At 39.0% G+C, this 22,920-nt stretch overlaps 1 protein-coding gene across 3 annotated transcripts in view; it reads left to right on the top strand.

Annotated features, from left to right (window-relative positions):
• Positions 1-13,189: 13,189 nt before the first annotated feature.
• Positions 13,190-22,920, top strand: part of pemt (phosphatidylethanolamine N-methyltransferase) — a 58,053-nt gene continuing 48,322 nt past the window's right edge. The window contains exons 1-2 of one of the 3 annotated variants that reach the window (XM_067488877.1): positions 13,190-13,478; positions 15,222-15,329. In XM_067488877.1, coding sequence (XP_067344978.1) covers positions 13,371-13,478; positions 15,222-15,329 — 216 coding nt within the window. In that variant the 5' untranslated portion in view covers positions 13,190-13,370. The remainder of the gene's footprint in view (positions 13,479-15,221; positions 15,330-22,920) is intronic. The other 2 variants (XM_067488875.1, XM_067488876.1) reach the window with 2 other exon arrangements.

The raw sequence follows: 22,920 nt of genomic DNA, 5'->3' as shown, positions 1-22,920 counted from the left end.
CATTAATCCATAGCTGACATATTGAAATAACATGTATCATGCTCAGTCTTACTATATTTTTCAGGAGCTACTTGATCCAAATAGTGGAAGTCCTGGTTGTGAAACAGTATGTTTATAGCTATTATCTTATTATCTAGAAATGCTTTGAGTGAAAGAATAACTGGGCAAATGTTACTTTTGAAACTCACACGATGACTTTTCTGGAACAACAAAAAAAATTTTTTATTATGCTGTTGTTGTTGTTTTTAACGGTCAACTGTATTGGTTATTGTATGTAGTACATGTGATTTGTGGAGCCTGTCAAAGATGAACTTCTGTCACTGATTGGGACAGACAATAAAGTTAATCTTAATCCAGGTGTTATAAACAGAGGTATCTTGCATTACAGACATTGTAAGTCGTTGGCATAGACACTGGCTACAGGGACGACTTTAACCAACATGTCTCAAACAACATTTGCTCTTCAGTGTCTGATTAGAAACATAATTTAAGCGGCACCCACAGACTGACTAAGTATGAGAAGTTTAAGGATGCAGCAATGTCAGTCAAAGGAAAATACAAGGCTTAAAGGGATGGAGACACACTTGAAGTCTAGACTGGACAGTTCACACATAAAGACTGTTTCCACCTATCACAGGTTTCTGGTCTCTGTTCAGTAACAACTGAGAGGCAAATTCTTGCGTGTTCTTGTGCCAAAACAAATATGGTGGCAACCAGGAACTTTTAATTCTGAAATACGGTTAAAATTACTTGATAAAACAACGCTACGTTCAGTTAGGACTGACACTGACCAGGACCAACTACTTCCTATCAGTCGTCGCAATTAAACCCACATTCGTAATTGGCTGCACAGTTACATTGTGTGCGTGCTTGTGCCTTTAAGAGAAACAGGAACACCAAAAAAAAAAAAATGTCATTCACACAAACACTCACTTTCCACCATGTTTTGAATAAAGAAGAGACCCATCCTGTGTCAGGAAGAGCTCTAGCTCCTCAAGGACTATCAATCTGTCTTTATTGTCTTCTTTTTTTTTTTTTTTCTGTCTTTCTTTCTCCTGCTGATGAAAAAACAGACTGATTCACTTGTTTTTTCTCTCCATCTTCAGCGCTCACAGCAGGGTGGACGCTGAGCTGCTGGCTCAGTAGATTATGGTAAGAGATGGTAATGAAAGCATCAAGATACTCAGACATGTACAGTATAAATACTAAAACACCTACATCGCATCTGATGAAGACACCACACATATACAGTAGGACAGTCTAGTCTTCTGTAAGCATGGTGTTATAAAATACTGAAATACAGATGCAGTGCATGGCATGATGTTATAGCCCTGCATTGTGTGTATATTCTATAAAGTTCCAACACATTTTGCATAAAACATTAGCTTTTGACTGCTCTAAGAGTACTTAAAAGTACTTTTCAGTTAATGTTTCAGTGCTCTGAAACATAAACTGCCATTCACCTGGCGCATGTGGGTGTTCTCAATGGCACCGTGATTCACTTTTTGTTATGCAACAGAATTTTAATAGTGATCGCAACATGATCATCCCGTGGCTCTGCAAGGTCTGATGCACAGTAATGCCTCCCTTCACCTTGCGATGCAGACATCTTTTAGGGAATGAAAACATGATGGACGATGTCTCATGTGAAGTTACGTAAAAGCTCTCTTCCCTTGTTAGTTGCTGTTAGTTCGCTTAACTCTTGTATTTTTCTGCCTCTCGCATTGCTGTTAGACTTAATCACCTTGTGGGTGCTCTGCCACTTCAATTATCGGTCTAATCAGACAAGTTCAAGTGCTGTTAGTGGAAATGTCTGAGCCCCCACCACCAACACACACACACACACACACACACACACACACACTGTATTGGTTTGGTCATTTTAAGTAGCTGACTTAAAGAGCAGCAGCAACTAAAAACGCAGCATTTCTAAAATTCCAAACATAACTTTTTGCTATGGAAGATGCTGAAATAAGGGAAAATCTGACGAGAAAGATGTTTATCACTTGCACTTCACACTGAACAGCAATTACCTGGTAATGTGATTAACATCTACAGACTAAATCCCAAAGATAATCTGATGAGGATGAAAAGGGAACAACACCAAACTCAACACGTAAGATTTGGCTCTTTGGATGGATTTCAGCTTGTTCCTTTTTGCTCCTTTTTTTTAAAATGGGTCTTCATTCTGAGAAGCTGAATGCATCCTTTGAATTATAATCCAACTTGTAGTAAGAATAATAAGAATAATACTTTTCATAGCCAGAAAAGTAGGAAAAGCAGCAAAAGATTATACAGCTGCCAACCACAGTGACCAAGAGCAAATACACTGAACTGGACCAAACTGTAAAGTAATACTTCACTGAAAATCTGTTGTGACTATCAAACACACAAATCAACACTAAGTATAAGTATGTAAACAACTATAGGTTAAAATCGAAATCCAGACGACTTTTATTGTGGTATCTTATAGCAGGTTAAAAAGCTGGGCAATGGGATTTTCACATTATTTTGGTCCCAGTACACTGCTACTAATACATATTGGTCATCTTAATGCTTCATGTTAGGAAGCATGTGTAATTGTGCTTAATGCAAATCTTAAATATTGCAAAGACCAGACATATACTTTTTAATGTGCCAAAAAAATAAGTGTGTGCTCCGATAATTGTGAATCATTGTATCGCTGTCTTAGTCAAGGACAGTGGGAACATGGGCTGCAGCATTTTAAACTGAGACAGAACACATGGACATACTGTATCTCCGCCGGTGGCCTCTCTTCATTGGCTTAGTTAGTTAACTATGTTGTAATCATAGTTATTACAAATGAAGCTCTATGTGCTGAAGCGCATAAACCACTGTGTTCATATAGAAATCTGCAGTCACTCAGAACAACTACGGTGCCCCCTGAATGCTTTTAGAGCCCAAGTTACTGTAAATCTATGAGAAGCTATTCATTTTCAGAGGCAGCTCAATTTGGCTATGTACATTAGACCTGAGGCCTCTCAGCTGGGAGGGGCATCTGCCACTCCTCTCCCCAGCATCGAGAGCACACACACACGTGTGTGTAATACGTATAATATGTGCTTTTAGCAGTCGCGTGTGTATAAATTCACATAGTGGATCAGGGCAGTGTTTTGCATTTTAAACATCGTTGCATAATCCGGACAATGAGTTTGTTTGGATGTGCGTTTGGCAGTGTCTTTGTGTGTGTGTGTGTGTGTGTGTGTGTGTGTGTGTGTGCGTGGTTTTATACCTAGTTCATTTTGGGACCAGAGGGGACAGTGATTGTCTGTGTGCTAGTGAAAGAGAAGAGTGGGTTAGGAGAAAGTAAGATGCTTAAGTGAAGTCTGGGGAAGTAACTGGGGAAAATTAGTGTTTGGATGAGTGAGTCACTGAGTGACAGAGTAAACAAGTCAGGGAGTGAGCAACGGAAATACAGGCAGAGTGTAACAACAAGGAAATGCATATTTAATGTGTTTAGTGTACATGTATTTTGGTATCGGTGTGTGTAAACACAAGTTTGGGCTGACTGTGCCACCGGAGACTGATCGAACACTGGCACTCGGAGCTCGGTGTGACTCATTCTCAGACTGGCAGCCAAAATTAAAGGCCACTTTGCAGCCAACCTTCGTCACTGCTACAGAAGCCTCTTGGTTGACAGACTCATGAAATTACTATGATCAAATTAGGAAACGGCATAAATCTTGTCCCCTGGGCGGACTGAAAAAGTCTCCCACAGAGAGCTGACGCAAGTGATTCGGTGACAATATAGGAAATGTTAAGGAAGTAGAACCTGGTCCTCTGTCACATTCAGTATTAATGGGAGAATGTATTTGATGGTGTGGAACCGTAACAAGGTGCCACATTTAATATGTTTAATGAGGTGCTGTGTGTTTTAAATATCAAGGCCGGCGTCGCTTTTTAACTGCTCTTCAAAATGTATGAGTCATACTTTTAGATATATAAAAGGCTGCTCCACCGACGTTCTGTTCATATTTGATTGAAACGAGCGTGTCAGTGTCAGCCCGTGACTGATGCAAGCAGGCATTTTTCGTTTCTTAATGCAACAGTTAATGATCCGGCAAGAGCCCGGTTGCATGCAGACGTGCTGTCAGGTTCGTCTCCCATCAATCTGATGCAACAATCACGTGGCAGCCATCCGCTGCATCGATCCACTGTGACATGGCGAATCTTTGTTTACATGCAGGGTTCAATCATGGGCCTGCCTCATTTACACTGTAATGACGGGGAAACGAGGGAGGAAGCGGTGGGTGAGAGGATGGAGGGAGAGGAGCACGTTTATGGAGGGAAAGATGGAAAGAGGTTAAGAGGAGGAAGAAAGGGGAGAAACCTAAGTAGATGGATCTAAAGCAGGGCACATGCTCAGAATGAGGTGGCACATTTACACAAATATTAAATAGCATTTTAGATAAAAATACATTTATATTAATTTATTTATGTGTTTATAAAACACAGAACTAATGTGTTCTACCACATTTAACTTCAAATAGTCATAAAAAACATTAATAAAAATGCTCGAAAATTCAATTACAACAAAAAGATGAAGACACCTTTTAATATACATAATATCAACAACAAATGGAGAATAATATCTGAAGTTTAGGAGCCTATTGTCTATGAAAGCCCTCCTGCCGTTGTCATCAGAACTTGTCTCGTTTTTCGTGCCCCACACACCCTTCCCTGTTTCTCTCCGTTGTTTCTATAGTACCAGGGTGGTCTGCTGGGCATTGAGTAATAGCAGAGCCTGCACCGAGCATTCACCAAACCTCCATCCTGGCCCATGGTCCCACATTGCCGCTGTCACCCTGTTCCATCATCTTTGACCGTTTCTGTTCCGCAGATGAGACTTGTGGATCTTCAATAAACTCTTCCTTCGTATCAGATTTGACTTCATGGTTCTTGCTTGTGAATTAGTAAATCAGCAGTCTTGCAACTGAGAGGACACATAAAGTGCAATTAAACGGTCAGTGTCTTGTCCAAGGACACATTGGGCAGGAACCAGGAGCTGAACCAATGACGTTACGGTTTGTGATTGACTGCTCATGTTAGTGTCATGTTATTACATTTTTTAGCTTAAAGACCATGTTACAATCCACAAAGTAAAATTGGTGGTATAAGTACAGATCAAATCAAAAATACAATCAAAATAGGCTATATTACTGAAACAGAATTACTCATACATTCATATGTACATTTTTTAATGTTACACCTGGGGCTCAGTTTGACATGTTTTTTCTTTCTTACCTATCTATTTATCTCTCTCTCTATATATATATATATATATATATATAATATAATTTATGAATTCATTAAATTGTTTAGTGTTATTATTATAATAATTATTTTTGTAGATAAGAGTTACAGAACATCACTTGCATTTGTGCAGAGAAAGTTTCTTCTAAAGGTTCTTGAGCAAGAACCATCCTTCTAACCAGAAGATCAAACCCTGACAGAGAAGCAATGGGATCTGACACATGTGCTTTTCTAAAAGTTGCATCTTATAATAATATTAATAATAATTCATTTTATAGCCTTAACAGACATTGTAACTTTAGCTAACACGAATTACATTTAATACAAGATTTGCCTCTGAATAGTAGTGTAGTGTGATGTAGTAGAAAATCAAATGCTTGCATGTTTACCTATTTCAAAATAGTGCTGGAGTATAATTGATAAGTAAATGTTGCTGGATGTCAAAAAGAAAGACAGAGGTGAACGTGGAGACCTGTACAAATAACCACTTGTGCTTCGTTTACCTGTACAGACGAAAGTGACACAAATAGGATTATTTAATGTCATCAGTGTTCTTTTATTAAAGTGGTCATGCACCCGTCACTGTGATGTTCATTTGTACCCTCATTTATGGGAAGATGTTTAGGTTTAAACTGATTAATCACTAAAAGACAGAAACATATTTGGTTTTCACTACATCAGTGCAGCTGCACTTAGCCACTTAAATATAATAAACCTGTTTGTTTACTTGACAACAGGAAAGAGAAGAAGTGGGCAGCACGTGGAACCACCTCCTGTACCAAAACAACAACATTCGTTACTACACATCACGTGCCAGACATGTTTAACCCAATGACGCCCTTCTTCTTCATTTACAAGAAACTCCTGAACACATATAGACACTATTAGTACGTCTTGTTGGAAATTGTAACTGTACGTCATAGTATGTAGAGTGTGTGAGTGTTTTCTCTGTGAGATCATCGGCTTTACAGCTTAGACGACACGTGGTGGATGAGGTGTACAGTACCAAACGTAGATGAGTTTTAGGATTACACATTATCGTTTGCGCTATCTCAGTTGAGCTGACATAAACAACAGGACTATCTCCATAATTTTCCTTTGATAAATTTCCTATGCTTGTGCATTTCCTGCGCTGCCTTATTTAGATCCTTACTATTAGGATCAATTGCTCTGCAAATCATCAACAAGCCAAAGCCGCCAATAGTGCTGGGAAATGAGACTAGGAATAAGACGAAGGCTCAGCTCCGATTAGTTTGCAGATGGAAGGTGGAACGGAGTGAATGGATTGGTTCAGTAGATGGATGAATGAAGCATTTGTTGGTTGGTAAATAAATGGATGGGGAAGGAAATTGAAATGGAAAATAGATTTATGATTCAGAGGATGGATAAGTGGAAGGACTGTTCTTTTACAACACAGGTGCTTTCTGTGCCAACTGGAAATATCAATATACTGTATGTGTGTAAATATGTTTTTCTTTTCTGTTAAGGTGCAGCTATTTTAGAGGTAGAAGTAGAGGTAGTCTCATTGTCCCTGGCGCCATTGTCAATGTCAAAGAGGATTTTATTAAATCATTTTAATAATTTTTAATAAAGGAGGAACTCATACTATTACTAAACCATTTTTGTTTATCATTTTTAGTTTTGTCCTTTCAGCTTATCCCGTGAGTTCTGGGTTATCAAAGTGGATCATTGTCCGCATGTTGATTTGGGAGTTTTTACGCCGGATGCTCTTCCTGACGCAACCCTCCCCAATTTCTACCGGGCTTGGACCGGCACTGCACAGCTGGGGATGGTAATGGGCTGCCCAGAGACACTTTGACATATAGCCAGGACTGTTGCCTTCTGTTGTAGGACTGTCCCTTCTGTTGCCATGTCCCAATTGGAAATGACCATATTTTATGTTTTCCATGAAAATAATCACATTTCTCAGTTTTAGCATGTCATGTTTTTAAAATAATTTCTGCCATTTATTCATCCCTCTACTAATTTTCGTAAGAACCTAATCCAGTAAGTCGAGGATAAAAAAAGAAGGGTAATCCCTTGTCAAAATTTTTAAAAAAAAGGAAAAAAAAATATGTTTAAGTTTGTTCATTTTTAGTTTAGGCCCGAGATGTCTAGAGGCTTAACGATCTCTGAACATTGTCCTGTCGGTCAATGGCACTGATGTAGCGTTGGGCATTTGCAGGTCTATTGAATTTCATAAACCTGGTGCTGATTGTCTACAGCATAACAAGGTCAAATTCACAATGAAAAAGTTCAGGTGAGAGTATTGTGATTTTAATCACATGGCTTGGGCGCACACACACACACACACACTGAACAAAGGAATAGGCCAGTGGAGCACACTCCACTTAATGGACTCCTTGAGCATGAATGTTTCAGTGACTTCAGGTGATTATGTGACTTTTCTCTGGTGACATGCTGATTCTCTGTGCACTCACCCACACTGTGAACCAGTTTAATTATTATAACATTAAAGCAGTTTGTCATTAACTTAATCTCTTAACTGAGTGGCAGCACATTATCATATGCTTTTTGCAAATAGCAGTAGGTGTAAATATATAAAAAAATATTGCCTTTTACTTTGTAACCATAGAAAAAACAATGTGAATGACCAGCTTTGAAGTTGCATAAATAGATTGTTAACTGTATATCGGTACCAATAAAGACAACTCTGACATATTAGAACTTTTAAAGAATAACACCAATATTTCGACCTAAATATTGTACAAACTAATGTGATGTGCCTTAATTTTACATCACATTTCACAGGAGGACAGTCTCTTATGAACAGTATATTGCTATGAACTAGTGCTAATGTGAGGAGCTGCCATCTTTGAAGTTGGGGTTGTTGATTTTCTCTGATTTTCCAGGTCAGAACTGTGACTTCAGGGGCCCTTCCAGGTCAAACTTATATCTGGGAACTTGGTAATCTCAACTTCCCAGTCCAAACACACTCACTCTCCTATTAGCTCTGCTTTGCTCTTCACTTGATCCCAGAAGAAACATCCCGCTCTTCAGCAATTAAATCTTTCACTATGTCCACTAGCTATTTTCCAACTGTCTGTCTGGTAATGGATACTGAGCAGGTGGTCCACATTTGGCTTGTCAAAGCTCGAAATACCAAATCTAACAGCACACTGCAGCTAAAAACAAACAAGATGAGAAGAGTGAAACAGTTGTGGGCTGTAAAACCAAAACAAAAGGCTGAAAGGTGCTAAAATCCTCAGCAGAGCCGAGAGGAACTACAAGTCCATTTTCGTGGAGGTGTCACTGCCAACGAGTGCAGTTTTGAAATCTTATGATACTGAACGAGTGTGTCCAGTTACCATTTATTTTTCTGCTTTGTGTTTGTTGGAGAAAACTTCTCCTGTGTGTTTTTTCAAAACAAATGTCAGGCTAATTTCCTATCCATGTTTTTAATAATTTGGTGCTTTCAGTAGGGACAGAGGGACTGTGAGAAAGCAAACATGGAGCCTTGTTATTGTGCTCTGCCTGGTCTCCTTTTCTCTGACAGCATCTGACTGTAAACAGGAGAAGATGTTGGAGGAAATGATGTCGCCAAGCTGCTATCGTGATAGACAGTGTGGTTATCTGCACCTACAGTAACATCATGTGCATGCGTGTGTGTCCTGATGCGTGTGTGCATGTACTCTGAGTGCATGTTTATGTGTAATATGGGTTTGTGTTTAAATACTAGCCTGATGCGAACATTATTTTTTTTTTTATTGAGTGTTGTGCATCAACTATATGAAAACCATACAATCACCTACATTTAGGGGCATATAAGCACCTGCTGAATTACAGTGACCAATTTATGCAGTGGTGTTTGACTAAGCAGTTGGATCCATTTTATAGTTAGCTCACACAAACACACAGATACACACACACACACACACACACACACACACACACACACACACACACACACACAAATGATGTAGAATCATCAAATTAACAGAAACTGCATAAAGTACCAGATGTTTTTACTTCTGTTTCTCTACAATTTCAGTGAATATAAAGCGCAAAATAAAGGTCTTACTAGCTGTATAGATTTAAGAGAAAGACAAATTGAGAGCATGTAGGAAAGATTTATAATGTTCTCATCCTTGTGTTGAATTCAAGCATCACTTTAGCAGATGATGCTCTCTCTCTCTCTCTCTCTCTCTCTCTCTCTCTCTTCATCAAACTTCATGAATTTCTCAGTGCAGTCACAAGTGCATGCGACATCAACAGCCCTCTGCCGCTGCTCTGATGTTTATTTCCACTCCCTTTTGTGTTTAAATATATCAGTGGTTTGTGCGGAGAACTGTTCTATGATGTGTGTGTGTGTGTGTGCTTGATTGTGGAAATGAAAATACAACACACATCGTCTTCCTGTCTAACCCACGGAAAAGTAAACAGTGAGCTGTGTGAATGTTTAACTGTATGTGGTAATGGTTTGTGTGTCCTGCAACCTGAACAAATACTGCATGTAACCGACAGGACTTGCAAAACATTTGATTGTGCCTATTATATGTTTCTTTATGCTGAGAATAACAACAAACTTTGTGTACAAAGTGCTTGATTTTGGCTCATGGTCATAGGGAGACGGCAGGGCCCAGTTATCAGAAACCAAAATGTTTTAGATTACAAAATATTAGTACTAAATCATAAAAAGAATCGTTGTGACAGTATAGATAAGGAAAAACATCTGAAATACACCACCAGGCAAAGTTCAGACATTTTCCTAATGTGGATTTTACAAATTTGTCTATATACATATATCTATACAAATTTCTTTTGAAAACAAAGTACCTGACCTGTTTCCCCATGTTCTTTATGCTATTCTCATAAATTGATAAATCAGATGGCAAGAAATGAAATAAATCTAATCCAGAATATCCTGAATTATTAAAAAGACTATTCAATAACATGACAGTTTTTGTTGGCAACAGCTCAATCAGCGAACCAACTGTATTTTATAATGGACCAGTATACTCAGTAAATGCAGCTAGTTATGGTAAAATCAAAGTAAAAGCAAATTGTGAAATGAAAAAGTAAGTTGTTGGTAAATAGCTTATTTACATGTTCACTACACCTGGAGCATTAGCCTTTATGTGGAGGTTTGATTACGTGCTGAGTTTTAAGCCTATAGTTAGTTTAATCCTACTATTCAGACTAAGATTTGTCATTACATCTCACCAGCACTTTAGGTGCTAAATGCTCCACGTTTAACACGCCAGCTGCTCACATTACCTGCCATTTCGTGCTGAGCATTGGGTTTTTTCCAGAGCTACCTGCTGTGGACAAAAACACTATGAGAAAAACCAAAACAGTGGGCGTAAAGGTGCTAAAAAAGCTTCATACAGCTGTAAGGAAGTGCTGAGTCATTTCATAATTAAAGTGTGTTTTACCCAATGATTGACTCATTTTACGGTTAATACAGATACAGGCCTATATATGGCAGCTTTAAAGATATTTTTGAGCTCTCAGTGTGGTTTTGTCCCCTAATTCTTTTGTCTGACTGGGTCTTTCTATCCTCCAGCTGTTTTTTCAGTCTTTCTATCATAATTTCACAATACTATCTGTTTGTTAGTATGTAGTCTCCATAACTGACATTATTCGCCTCAAGGACACACAACAGGCTATAAAAAGATAGACGCTAGAGAGAAAAGAATCAGATCTTTATCCAACTGCCTCAGTCAACGCAAAACGCTTGAACACAATAATACCATCCTTTTGTGCTCAGATAACGCTATGCTGGCTTTGTATGTACAGTGCATTCAGAAAGTTCACTTCACTTTTTTGGAATTTTGTTATGTTGCAGCCTGATACCACATTTTTTCTTCAATAATCTAAAAGCACCCCGTAATGACAAAGTAAAAAGTGAATTTTAAATATGCCCGTAAATCTATTTAAAATGAAAACATGTAAAACATACCCCATAGTATTCAGACCCTTTGCTCGGTACTTTGTTGAAGCACCTTTGTCAGCAGTTAACTCTGGCTTGGCCACTCTAGGACATTCACAGAGTTGTCTCTGAGCCATGTCATGTTGGAAAGTGAACCTTCGACCCAGCCTGAGGTCCTGAGAGCTTCGGAATAGGTTTTCATTGAGGATATCTCTGGTCAGAGTTGAGGAAAAGCTGAATGGAGTAAAGTACAGTCTCCCAGTTCCTGCTGCTGAGAAACACACATAATGCTGCCGCCACTATGCTTCACTTTAGGATTAAGGTGATGACGGGGGGTGCCTGGTTTCTTCTGGACATAACATTTAGAATTGAGGCCAAACAGTTTTATCATAGTTTCATCAGACCAGAGAATCATGTGGATTTTTGTAGGTTATCACAGATCGAGTCAATATGTAGAAAACAATTCAGCAACAATCAAGTAAAAACGGGAGCCACCTGAGCTAAATTTCGAGTGCTGTTGCAAAGGGTCTAAATATTAAGGCCAATGTGATATTTCAGTTTTTCTTTTTTCATCCATTTGCAAACATTTTTAAAATGTTGTGTTCACTTATGTCATTATGCAATACTGGGTTTTGGGCAGCAACATTACAAAAAAAAAAAATTGAAAAAATTAAAAGGGGTCTGAAAAGTTTCTAAATGCACTTTAAACAGTTTACAGTATGAAGCTTAATCAGAAAGTAAAAGTAAGACAGAAGTATGCTGAAGTACGGTAGGAGCAGGAGAGACAATCTCAATTACGGCATTAATCTAATGATTTACATGATAAAGTTCTCGCCTCTGACACCTCGCAGCATAATGAAGGGATAGTATGCTTAGTCAGGGAGATGAAAAGATTGACATGCTTCCTCCTATTCTTCCTTCACATGGGGCGTCTGCTACATAAACGATCGACTCCACACAACCAGCGGGCAGTGGAGGAGGTAGAGCAGAGAGGAGCAGAAGTAAATTATGGAACAAAGTGAGACAAAACAGTACGTATGCAAGGTTGAAGGTAAGAAAAGGTTGAAGGCTCAAGAGGAGGCATAGTAGGTAACAAGACAAGGGAGGAAAAAAAATTCAAACAAAGAAAAGGAGAAGAGAGATAAAGATGAAAGGAGGTGAAATTAATTAAGGAGGGAAGGAAAAAAAACAGCAGAGGAGGGGAAAGGAAGAGAGAAGGATATAGAAATAAAGAAAGGAGAAGGCAAAGAAGAAGAAGAGGAGTCGGGATAAGAACGACTAAAGGGCTAAAAGAACAAAGACAAGAATAGGAGGAAAACTAAGGACGGAAATAAAATTACATAAATCTCTTCTCCATTTTATTTACAAAGATAAAACTTAGGCTGGAGAAAAATAAACAGAAAATATACACAGATATCGTTCATTTTTTAAAATTCTAATGATCAAACCAGATATACCTCATTGGATATGTTGACTTATATGACAAATATACGTGTTTGTGTACTGATTGCATATTGATCATATAAGAAAAAATATATTATCAGCAGGATTACATAAATTAAAAATATATATCTCCCTGTGGCAGACAGACATTTTTAAAGCAAAGAAAACACTTGGCCAGTCAAAAATGCGAATCGACTGAAGGACTGAAGAGATGTGTCTAATGCTGAGAAGTTTCTCCTCGACACATGCACAGTCTGAGTAGCCTTACAGTTTCCAGTCAGCAGATGTCACTCCGCATTCCCTTCACTGAAAAAGAGGAAACAATCACAAGAAGACATGTCCTACAGTTTTAGGATTTTCAGAATGTTCATATATGTTTGTGTGTACAAGGTGAACACCTCACTTTTGTCATACTGTTCACAAACCATTGTCAGTAAAGGATTACATTTTTAAAAAAAATATTTACAGTGTAGCAGCAGGTTAAAATAAATCACTTGGGTTTATATTATGAGAAAAAAAAAACATCACTACTCGAGTTTTATGTCTTATTAATGTTGCCAATGCCAATGATCTATGAACTACATTTCCCAGAATGCACTGAACAGGGTTACAGGTTATTCGGGCATGTGTTCCGCTGCAGAGCAGCTGCAGCCCTCATTCACTAAAGAATAAGATTCTTGTAGCAAATATTGTGCAGTACAGCTTATCACCAGTACACACAGGTGAGTGCAGGTCGTCTGACACTCTTCATTCTGGTTGTATGAGCGGCAGAGGCGCCGCCGCCGAGCGGAACATTAATCCCGCCGCAGGTCAGCGTCCTTTGCCGCTCGATTGCTGCGGAGGACTCAACAACGTGGATTACTCCAAGGTAAAACTGAAAATGGTCAAAGTTAAACTGTTCAGTGTCTTTAAATGTCTCGTGTGTCAGTACAACATCACAGTGAATGAACGTAAGTCCTCAGCAGGACCGACTGGTAGCGTCTGTTCACTACCGGAACACAGCCTGCGCAATCCTTTTTGGTTTTCAAAATAAAAGCAGGGTACACGATAACTACATGTTTCTGTTCCAATAAAAACCAAAACAAAGCGTATTTGTTGTTTTTGTAGGTGTTCATATATTTAATAATCATATGTGTACAAACAAATTCATGAATTAAATGAAATGTATTTTTTGCTAGTCAAACTTTCTTAAGCTTTTAATTTGAATAAGAGATGTCTTCGTTACCGTCATTCAATTTTTTTTTTAATATTGGGATACGTCATTGGATAATAACAGCAAAATAAAGATATTATGAAAACCTCTTAACGGATGTATGACTGTCACATATAGTATTCTTTTCAAATTTTGGTCTAGTAATTCTCATACTAGCTTTTCCAGCATCTATGTCTATCTGAGTAAATAGCAAATAAATAGCTTCATCTTTACAGTAAACAATATATTCATAGTAGATATTCACAGTGTGCTAATAATTTTGAGTCTTTTCAAACGTGCTATGCCTAACCATAAAAAAATTCAAAGATCAACAGCTTGTCTCTTCGCCACAGCAGAACGTGTTCCAGTTGTTGACTTGGCATCACCTTTTTTTTTTTTTTTTTTTACTCCTGATGCCCTTCCTGCCACAACCCTCCCATTGATGGCCCTGGTGGTTGGGCAGGGCCACAACTGGTGCGGTGGGGATTTGAACCCGCAGCCTTTTGCATCAAAACCCAGTGCTCTACCAAAATTCAATCTTTCTGTTTTGTCCTTCTTTTCTGACCTGCAACAAATAACACAACTGAGCACAGCCATCGATTCGTCTCTCAGTTAGTTGCAAGGTACTGATTTTTGTCAAGCAACAAATAAAGAAAGCTGATCTACTCCTCTGGTGTCATATGGGCATAAGTGTACACAGAGTTATGCAGTATGTGTAGAGATGGTTCTAATGTTTTGGCCCCCTCATTAATTTAAAATATGGTGACCTAAACATTAGAACCACCTCTTCTTATAATGCACTCCAGTACGACCCCACTAACCACTTAGACCTCAATAATAATCAGAGTAGAATTATTCCCTTTCTGACAGTTTTAACTGAAAAATGGAGAAATGATAACATTATAAAAGTAGAATTCTAGGCAGAGCTTCTGTATTGAGTTGCATTAGATTGCATAGGTGTACCTAATAAAGTGGCCAGTGAGTTAATATCAAGTACAAATGTTTTAAAACAAACATATATGTGCCTTTTAGTTGGCAGCACACTGGTGGAGTGGTTAGCACTGTCGCCTTACAGCTAGAAGGTCCCTGGTTTGAATCCCCGGCATTTAAAAAAAATATGCAGTGGGTAAGGTTATGCTCAGACGAGGAGGTTTAGTTACTCTTTAGCAATACTAAGAATATAGACATAATTAGGCAGAATATGTAGGGGCTATTCATCCTCCTGGTTTTATGCATATTGTACAATTCACAGAATGCAACAATGAAAACAAACTGTGTTATTAACACCGTCTCATAACTAGCTATGGAAGACAATAGTATGCTGTCACATCAATATATAATAGATGTATTTCATTTATTTATGTTTCTGTGTTTATTTCTTCTTAAATCCCTTTTTATCACATCATTGTCGCCTTTCAGATGGACTTGAAGCCACTGGATGAATTCCTAAAGCTCATCAACATTCGTGATTCCAGCTTTTGTATCGCTGTGATCGCCATCATTTTCAACCCTGTCTTCTGGAATGTGGTAAGACCTGCTGTAGATTATACTCTAGATAATATAGCTTTATAAATAACACATACAGCATCTTGTATACTTTCATAGCAAATATTTTTTTCTGATCAAGCTCATTGAGGTCGAGACTGCAGCTGTGTGGGAAAATTGTGATTTGGTGGAAGTTTGAAAAGGTCCTAAATATTACTCTTTATAGGATTTTGCTCGAGTCTGAGAAAGTTTTCTGTAGCCTTCTAAGCAACTTTGGTGAGTGAATGCCGTCTGGCTATGCAGGGTTTTCAATTCATTTAAAACCTTCACTCGCAGCTGCAAACAATATCAAAACTCATGCCATTGTTTATTGCTATGAGTAATCAGAAGTTAGTCATGACAGATTGACAAGACGATCATTGTTTGTTTCTCACGATAAGAATCCTTAAAGTTACAGTGGGGTATCAGCTGCTCTCTGTTGTGGCAGCTGGTCACTACAGCAGAATTAAGAGTAAGAAGGTCCACTCGGACCAAACAGTCGTAGGGACTAACCACATGCGTGCTCCCCCAAAATCTACAAACCTTCAAATACTTTTTTCTGTTTGCATTCACACCCCCATAGGAATGCTCTTTTAACTTTACGTCCAGGAAAACTGAAAAAAAATTGACACAAGCATTTTATGTTCCAGAATAAATCATTTCATATTTAAAAATGCTTAAACATCAGAGCCAGTAGTAAATGAGATCTCCCCAGGAGTGACAGCAGGCCCTGACCGGTCACTCCTCTCAGGAGCAGGGCTATTAGCTGCTGAGATGACCACTGGGCAAAATGCATTTTACATCAGATTCAATTTAAAAACAGACTTAATTGGGATAAACTGACCACATACTTTATTCAAAATCTTAATGGCTACTTTCTGGCTCAAATGCTTTGCCTTGACCATTGCTTGGCTCAGTATTTGACCACTTAACTTATACTTATGTCACCAATGGTCCCTACTGTGGTGGGAGAGCTCCTACTATGAAAAATGTTCCTCAAATGGGGCTTTCTAACAGCTATTATTGTTTTCAGTTATTGCAATGCAGACAACACAAAAAAGCGGGAACTTCCTCCAGCATTTCTAAGAACTATCAAAGTTTCTTTGGACTGAAAAGGCCTTAGGTGTGAACTTCCTCATCCAGAAGATCTACGATATGCATGTGGAGGGCAATGTATGTTTTAAAGCTTCAACGGCACCTAGGTCACCAAGTCAGTTATCACAGTAAGTGTTGCAGCTTTAAATATGTCTAGTCTACAAACAATCTGTCATTGCCTCTGTCATATCAAAGCAAACTGCCTCGACAGTGTCCCTGAGCCTGATTAAACTGCCCTTCGGTCAATCAGAGACAAACAAGATAGCTACAGACCTCAGATATAGTAAATGTTTATCCTCAGCAGGGGCTCAAGACTGATTATGAGTAATAACCCTATTATCGGCCATAAATTGTGCACATCAGAATGATGCCATAATTGATGTTCCTGTTTCTGTTAAGTGGACTGCGGTGCCCTGTAGAAAAGAAACAAGGCATGAAAGGAAAATGCTCTCTAGTGTATATGCACAAATGCTAAGCAGGGTTTAGTTGGACATAGCAAGTCCCATCTTTCCTTGCTTACATAGTTTACTGGAGGAAAATGTTTTGTTTAATTATGCCGGGGCACTTACAAAGGTACAAAGGTAAAAGTACTCTTTTACAACAACAAAGTATTTTAAACAGTTATTATGGCAAAACATGTAAAACAATTATTCAAAAAAACTAAGTGTGACAGGTCCCTGTTGGTAAAGGTGGAGCTGATGTTAACCATTTTACCTTCTAACATAAAATTTGTAATTACATAAATATATCTATTGCCCCACTCGGTCCTTCTTTTGGGGCAGTTCTACTTCTTCCTACAAGCTTTGGGTCCTCTACCACAGGCCTGGGATCTTGAGGGTCCTGCGCAGTATCTTAGCTGTTCTTAGCTGATCTGAGATGTTGTTCCTGGAATCTGCTGGATCCACTCTCCCAGTTTAAGGGTCACAGCCCCCAGTGTTGGTAGGCCATTACCAGTCCCACGTGATCTTAGATCTGTCATTCTCAGCCACCTTTGGAGGTGTATCCCATTTTGACTTTGGGACTTCCAGCGCGTGTTCGGTGCACTATGCCAGCCATGTGGTTATGGCCTTCCATGTATGCCTGCTGCCTGCACTCCACTGTTGTGTGTGCTGGATCGTCGCTCCGTGTTGCCTTGACCTTAGCCTCCGCCCACCGTTTCCATGGCGGATACTGCACCTTATGTCTTATGTTGATCTTGTAGCCAAGCATCTCAAGGATCATGGTTGCCCTGTTGGTCTTAGTGATGGTCATAATTGAAATTGCTCATAGTGCTGCGTTCACATCCTCTAGTAGACGTTCAGAAGGTACATCACTTAATCTTAGTAACCAGCCACAGAGGTTACAGGTGTCCATCTTAGCCATGATCTTCAATCTCAGGTCAGCTGCTCTTGCATTAAACTCATTTGTTGTCATTGGGGCTTGGAACCCAATGTCTGATTGTGGGGATGATGATGATGATATCTCCTCCTGAACTGTCATCCTGGCTCCCCCTATCCGTAGCATTTGTGTTGTACCTCGTCAATCTGTAGTTGTGAAAGCAGGTATTTCTTGCAGATATTAGAGTTATCCAGCTGTGTTTTATATTTATTAAAAATGGGGCTAATGCAATAAACTTTTTTTTTAAAAATGTGTGTTCTGTTTTAATAACTCATTGCCTCGCCTGTGCATAGCTTGACAGTGTGAGTGACAGTAGCAATGCTGACCGACTCTCATCCTTTTTTATTTTTATTTTTTTTGCACCTAAATGCACTGAGTGACAGTTTCTATGTCAGTTTCTCCAGATGGTGGGGCAGCTCCTGTACACACACACCACAGAGCGAGGGTCATTTCCAGATCGATTTCCTATTCGGCATTTGCATTCTTACAAGCCCCATCTCCTGACTTTGTCCCGGGAATTTCAAGATCCCAATGCATGTGTGAAAGAGGCTAAACATACAGACTCACAGCGCACAGCAACAGCTGCTGCAGCAGTCTGGTGATGGATCCCACCTGAGGTGAGACACTCAGGTGGACAATTCTGTCACTGTCTTGTTCCAGGCAAATGCACTTCAGCAAGTAATAAGCCAATAAAAGTAACTAATTAAAACACTTGTTAAACAAGCATAAACACAGAACAGTGATATCAGCTCCGCCTGCGGTAATAGTGAGTTTGTCTAATTGCTTTTTGTTACATTTTCATGCAGATAAAATGATAAGGGACATATTATTGTAGAAATTAGTATATTTTCACTCAGTTGTTGGTTCATTAGCTTTGCCAAGTCAATGCCATCAGTATCATGTATCCACGTATTATATGCGTGGAAAAATGTCTCTTTGCAACAAATTTTGAGTAGATAAACCATTTGCAATTAATTTGTGATCAAAATCTAAATGAATTGACAGCTCTTATAAAACCCCATATAAATATATATATTTTTTCAAAATCCCCCAGCTTGTAATAATGTTTGAGTGGATTGGTGTAGGATGGTACATGGTGCACCACTGGTTATTTTGTCACTTATAAATTATAAAGGGCACAAACTCATCGTGTTGATGCCCCAAAAAGCACAATGGTTGAATTCACAAGAGGCTTAATAGATAAACTGCAATTTCATCATTTTCTTTCATTCACCTCTTTTCTTAATTGTGATGGTAATGATGGTATGTATTATAATCATCTCTAGCTTCCAGAGCTTTCCAGAGTCATTTAACTATCCTGTAATGGTGACTCATTTGACCATTCACTTAGTCAGGATCCGAGGGTCTATCCTTAGATAGGAGAAGCCATTTATTGGAATTAAAGTAAATGCTGGCTGAGGAACTCTTAGCATTGCACATTTTCCCCAATGTACAGTGGGCCTGAGAGGTCACATCACTGCAAATAGACAAGACACAAGCAAATTTAAAAACCAAAGCAAAATGCTAAGACTGGTTAACAGTGGTCATCAGAAATATAGCGCAAAAAAAAAAAAAAAAAGGTTATTATTCAACCCACTAAGGGAGAGCTCAGGCCAATTTGTGCGTTTTTTCCCCCACAAAAACCTGCGAACGGGGAACCCAATTTTTGCTTTAAGCTGTGCAACGCATTGACACAGTAACAATGGATTGCAGTAGTGTTTTACAATGTTCCTGCAATGAATAAAATGGTGTATTTGTATAGTTACGAGCATAAACTTTCATAAAGCAGGACATTCAGCCAAAATGTATCCACACATCAGACGAAGAGGAGACTGTTTCCCCCGCAGCTAAACGTTTACTTGCCCTTGTGAACAAAGTTGTTCCACGAAAAGCAGCTTGGGACAACTCAGTTTATAAGACGACTCCCGCCTGCTTTGATGTAACCCTCTGTAGTGAAGTGACGACTACAAATCTACGTGGTACCTATGAGCGCTTTCCTCCTTCATCTCAGCTAATCGCTTGCACCCATTTTCTAAGTTGTCGATCTTTTTGGAAATGAGTAGCACGAACATTCAGGTAAACTACAAAAGCTCAAATTTATAGATTATGCCATTGTCCGTATACAATAACGTACAACGGAAGTAAACCAGTCCGATTTCGGCAGCTTTGGGTTGAGAAATGCGGAAGTCTGAAAAAGGTCTATTGTGGCAACAAGTCTGTCCCAGTTGTGTCCGTTAAAATTCATCTTTCTATTGGTAGTGAGTCTAGGAATGAACACCACTGTACTGCAGGTTTATCTACTTAAAAACAGTCGCGTGATGAACCAGAACTGTAAAGTTGTGAGCCATAAAACAATGATATGAAAGATGTGACAATGCTCTGAGGTTTACTGGTTTGTGGGATAAAAATACTAGGTGGGATTTTGTCTACACCTTTCCATAAGGGGGCAACGGATAAGAAAAGTCATAGATCTCATTGTCTCATGTGAGGGAAAATACATTTTGTAGCATTTTTATTTTCTTTGTTTTGACCTGAAGAGCTGTGCAGGTGATGGAAAAGTAAGTTCAAAGCAAGTTCGAAGTCTCACATTGTAGCTTTGTAGTCAGTGTGATTCACATTTTTCACAGTTATACTTTTAACAATAGCAATATTTGTCACAAGAATCGACGTTTGTTCTGTTTTTGATAGGTAGGTTTTCACATACAAGGAATAAGATTTAGTGAGTTGGTGCACAGAGAAGAAAATCATTCCATGTGGGCAAAAAACAAAAGACAAATGCATAAAAGGAGAAACATTGTAGAGGTTTGCCTTGTGGCAATATGTTTGTGGTGTGGATATGAATATGGCTGAGAAGCAACCTGGCAGTCTAGTACAGTTATAGTGGTGCTGCTTTCTTTAGAGGACCTGGGTTACTCCACAGTGTTCACTGGAGAGCCCCCCAGGGTGATGGGGGTGGGTGTGTCTGTATTATTTCAGCAGGTCACTTAGTGGGTAATCTGCAAATCATTGCAGACTTGGATGTGAACCCGATGAAGACGCTGGCATCTGACAGGATTTGACACACTTCAGACTTGAGGTTCAGCCAATCAGTGAGAGAGAAAAGTAGGGGGCGAAAGCCCTTGTGGGCAGCCGGTGTTCGCCTTACTTTATGGCTGCTTCCTTTCAGTGAGGATCATGTCCTGTAGTAAAGCTGGGATGACATTATTAAATACAGAGAGAACTGAAATCAACAAAAATGTATCCTAGATTCATTGAAATGTTTTTATATTGAGCAATGATAAAAACAAGTGCTAGTTTTAGCCATAGTGCCGCTGGTTTGTTGCTCAGTATGAAAGGGCTTTAATTTGAAACTTTATATCAAACTTCTTTGAAAGCTGTCTAGTGCCTCTTGAAATGAGGTACTGTCTCGTGTTCCTACGTAACTACTGATTGTATGGAGTTTTTACATTTTTTCATTTTCCACCTACACACCCCTCCTTTTATTGATCTGCTCCAAGTATTGAGGGAGGAGAAGCTTCACCTTTTCTTTAACAGTTGCAGGGAGCTGTAGGAGGGGAGGGGGGGGTGCCACGCAGTTAGCTCTGCACAGTACTTGTAAAAGGACATGTTTATGGCCTTGGAAGCTGTGGACGCTGTGACCAGCAGAGTCTGAACCAATTAAGCAGGGGAACAACATGTATGTAGCTCTTTCAAGAAGCATCATGCAAATGTTGGTATTAGATTGTATTTCAGGATGGTTACAGTGCAATCATCAGGAAATTGAATGTTTGCTGTTGCACAGGGAGCTCACAGGTCAGGGTCAGAATAAAGTACTGGGAATAGTTAGTTAGTTTGGCAGTTGTTCCCAATCTTTTTTTTTTTTTGGCTTGAGACCTTAATTTTTTGTGACTGCAGGAACCCGTCAGGGCTAAGAAAGCCCTTCCTGCACTGGGATTTTGAGATCATTAAGTATTCTTTTCTTTTACTGGAGAGATGGGTTTTTACTGCAAAAGGCAGCAGATCGCCATTATGAATCTGAACCTTGAGGTAACAGCCTGGAGGAGGCATTGCTGTGTGTGCCTACACGTGCTTAGCTGTTTGACGTCAAAAATCAACCACAACTCTGTTCCAATGAGAAAGCATTTTCCCATATAAAGACTGCACATTCACCGTGTAATTCAATGTTTTGCTGGTGTGCACTGACAAACCCTTACCTGGGAAATAACCCAGCTCATTTGAAGCTTTTGTATTGCATCATGCATGATGTCCAAAAAAAAAACCCAAAGTGGACTATTAGTAAGCTGATACATCATCTGTTTTTTGTAGCTGCACTTCAATTTAGCTGCCAAAAACACTGACCCCTATACCGGGAAAACAGTTCACAGTTCAAACATATACTCTTTGTTTCCTGAGAACAAGGTGATTTGTGATAAATGTGTTAATGATGAGACTATGAACATTTAGTGAAATAGTGAATTTTTGTGTTTAAGAACAACTGCTATGTTGTTCGGAGGAAGTCTCTGCCTATGCAGTAAATAATATGCGTGTTTGAGTACTGCACAATTCTGTCTCAGAGTTTTGGATCGTTAAATTGGCAGAGTGAAGGGTTGGGGAGACAGAGAGAGGAAGAAGTTCGAAATGCAACAGTGCAACAGTAGACAGAGAAGAATATTTAAGATTGGAAATGTGCAAAAGGAAAAGGTCAAGCAGGAACAACAAACATAAAATGAGACTGAAAGGAGAGAAAAAAGAAAAAGAAATCAAACATCAAAGCACAATGAATTTTAAAATATCTGCCATAAAATATGGAACTTTAAAATTCAATAAACATGAAATCTATGATGTAATAATTCAATTGAATCTTGCTTTGTTTAATGTAGATGTAAGTACATTTAGACTTTCAAAAGTTGGGACAACGACTGAAATTCTTATTGAATATCCTAGAAACACAACACAACAAATTATGCTGAAATTAACAGGTTAATTCATAATTGGACTGGGTATAAACGGGGCATAAACCCTTGGCATCCAGAAATGCAACCTAAACCATTACAGAAGGAGGAAGCAGATCATCGATTTCTGTTCAGAAACGCAAGTTCGTGGGGCCTGAGTCAATATCCATATCCATATACATGGATGCAAA

This window comes from Channa argus, chromosome 20 (genome assembly GCF_033026475.1).
Source record: "Channa argus isolate prfri chromosome 20, Channa argus male v1.0, whole genome shotgun sequence".
Classification (NCBI taxonomy): Eukaryota; Metazoa; Chordata; class Actinopteri; order Anabantiformes; family Channidae; genus Channa; species Channa argus.
Note: the sequence above shows the minus strand (reverse complement) of the source record. Positions and strands in the feature narration are given on the sequence as shown.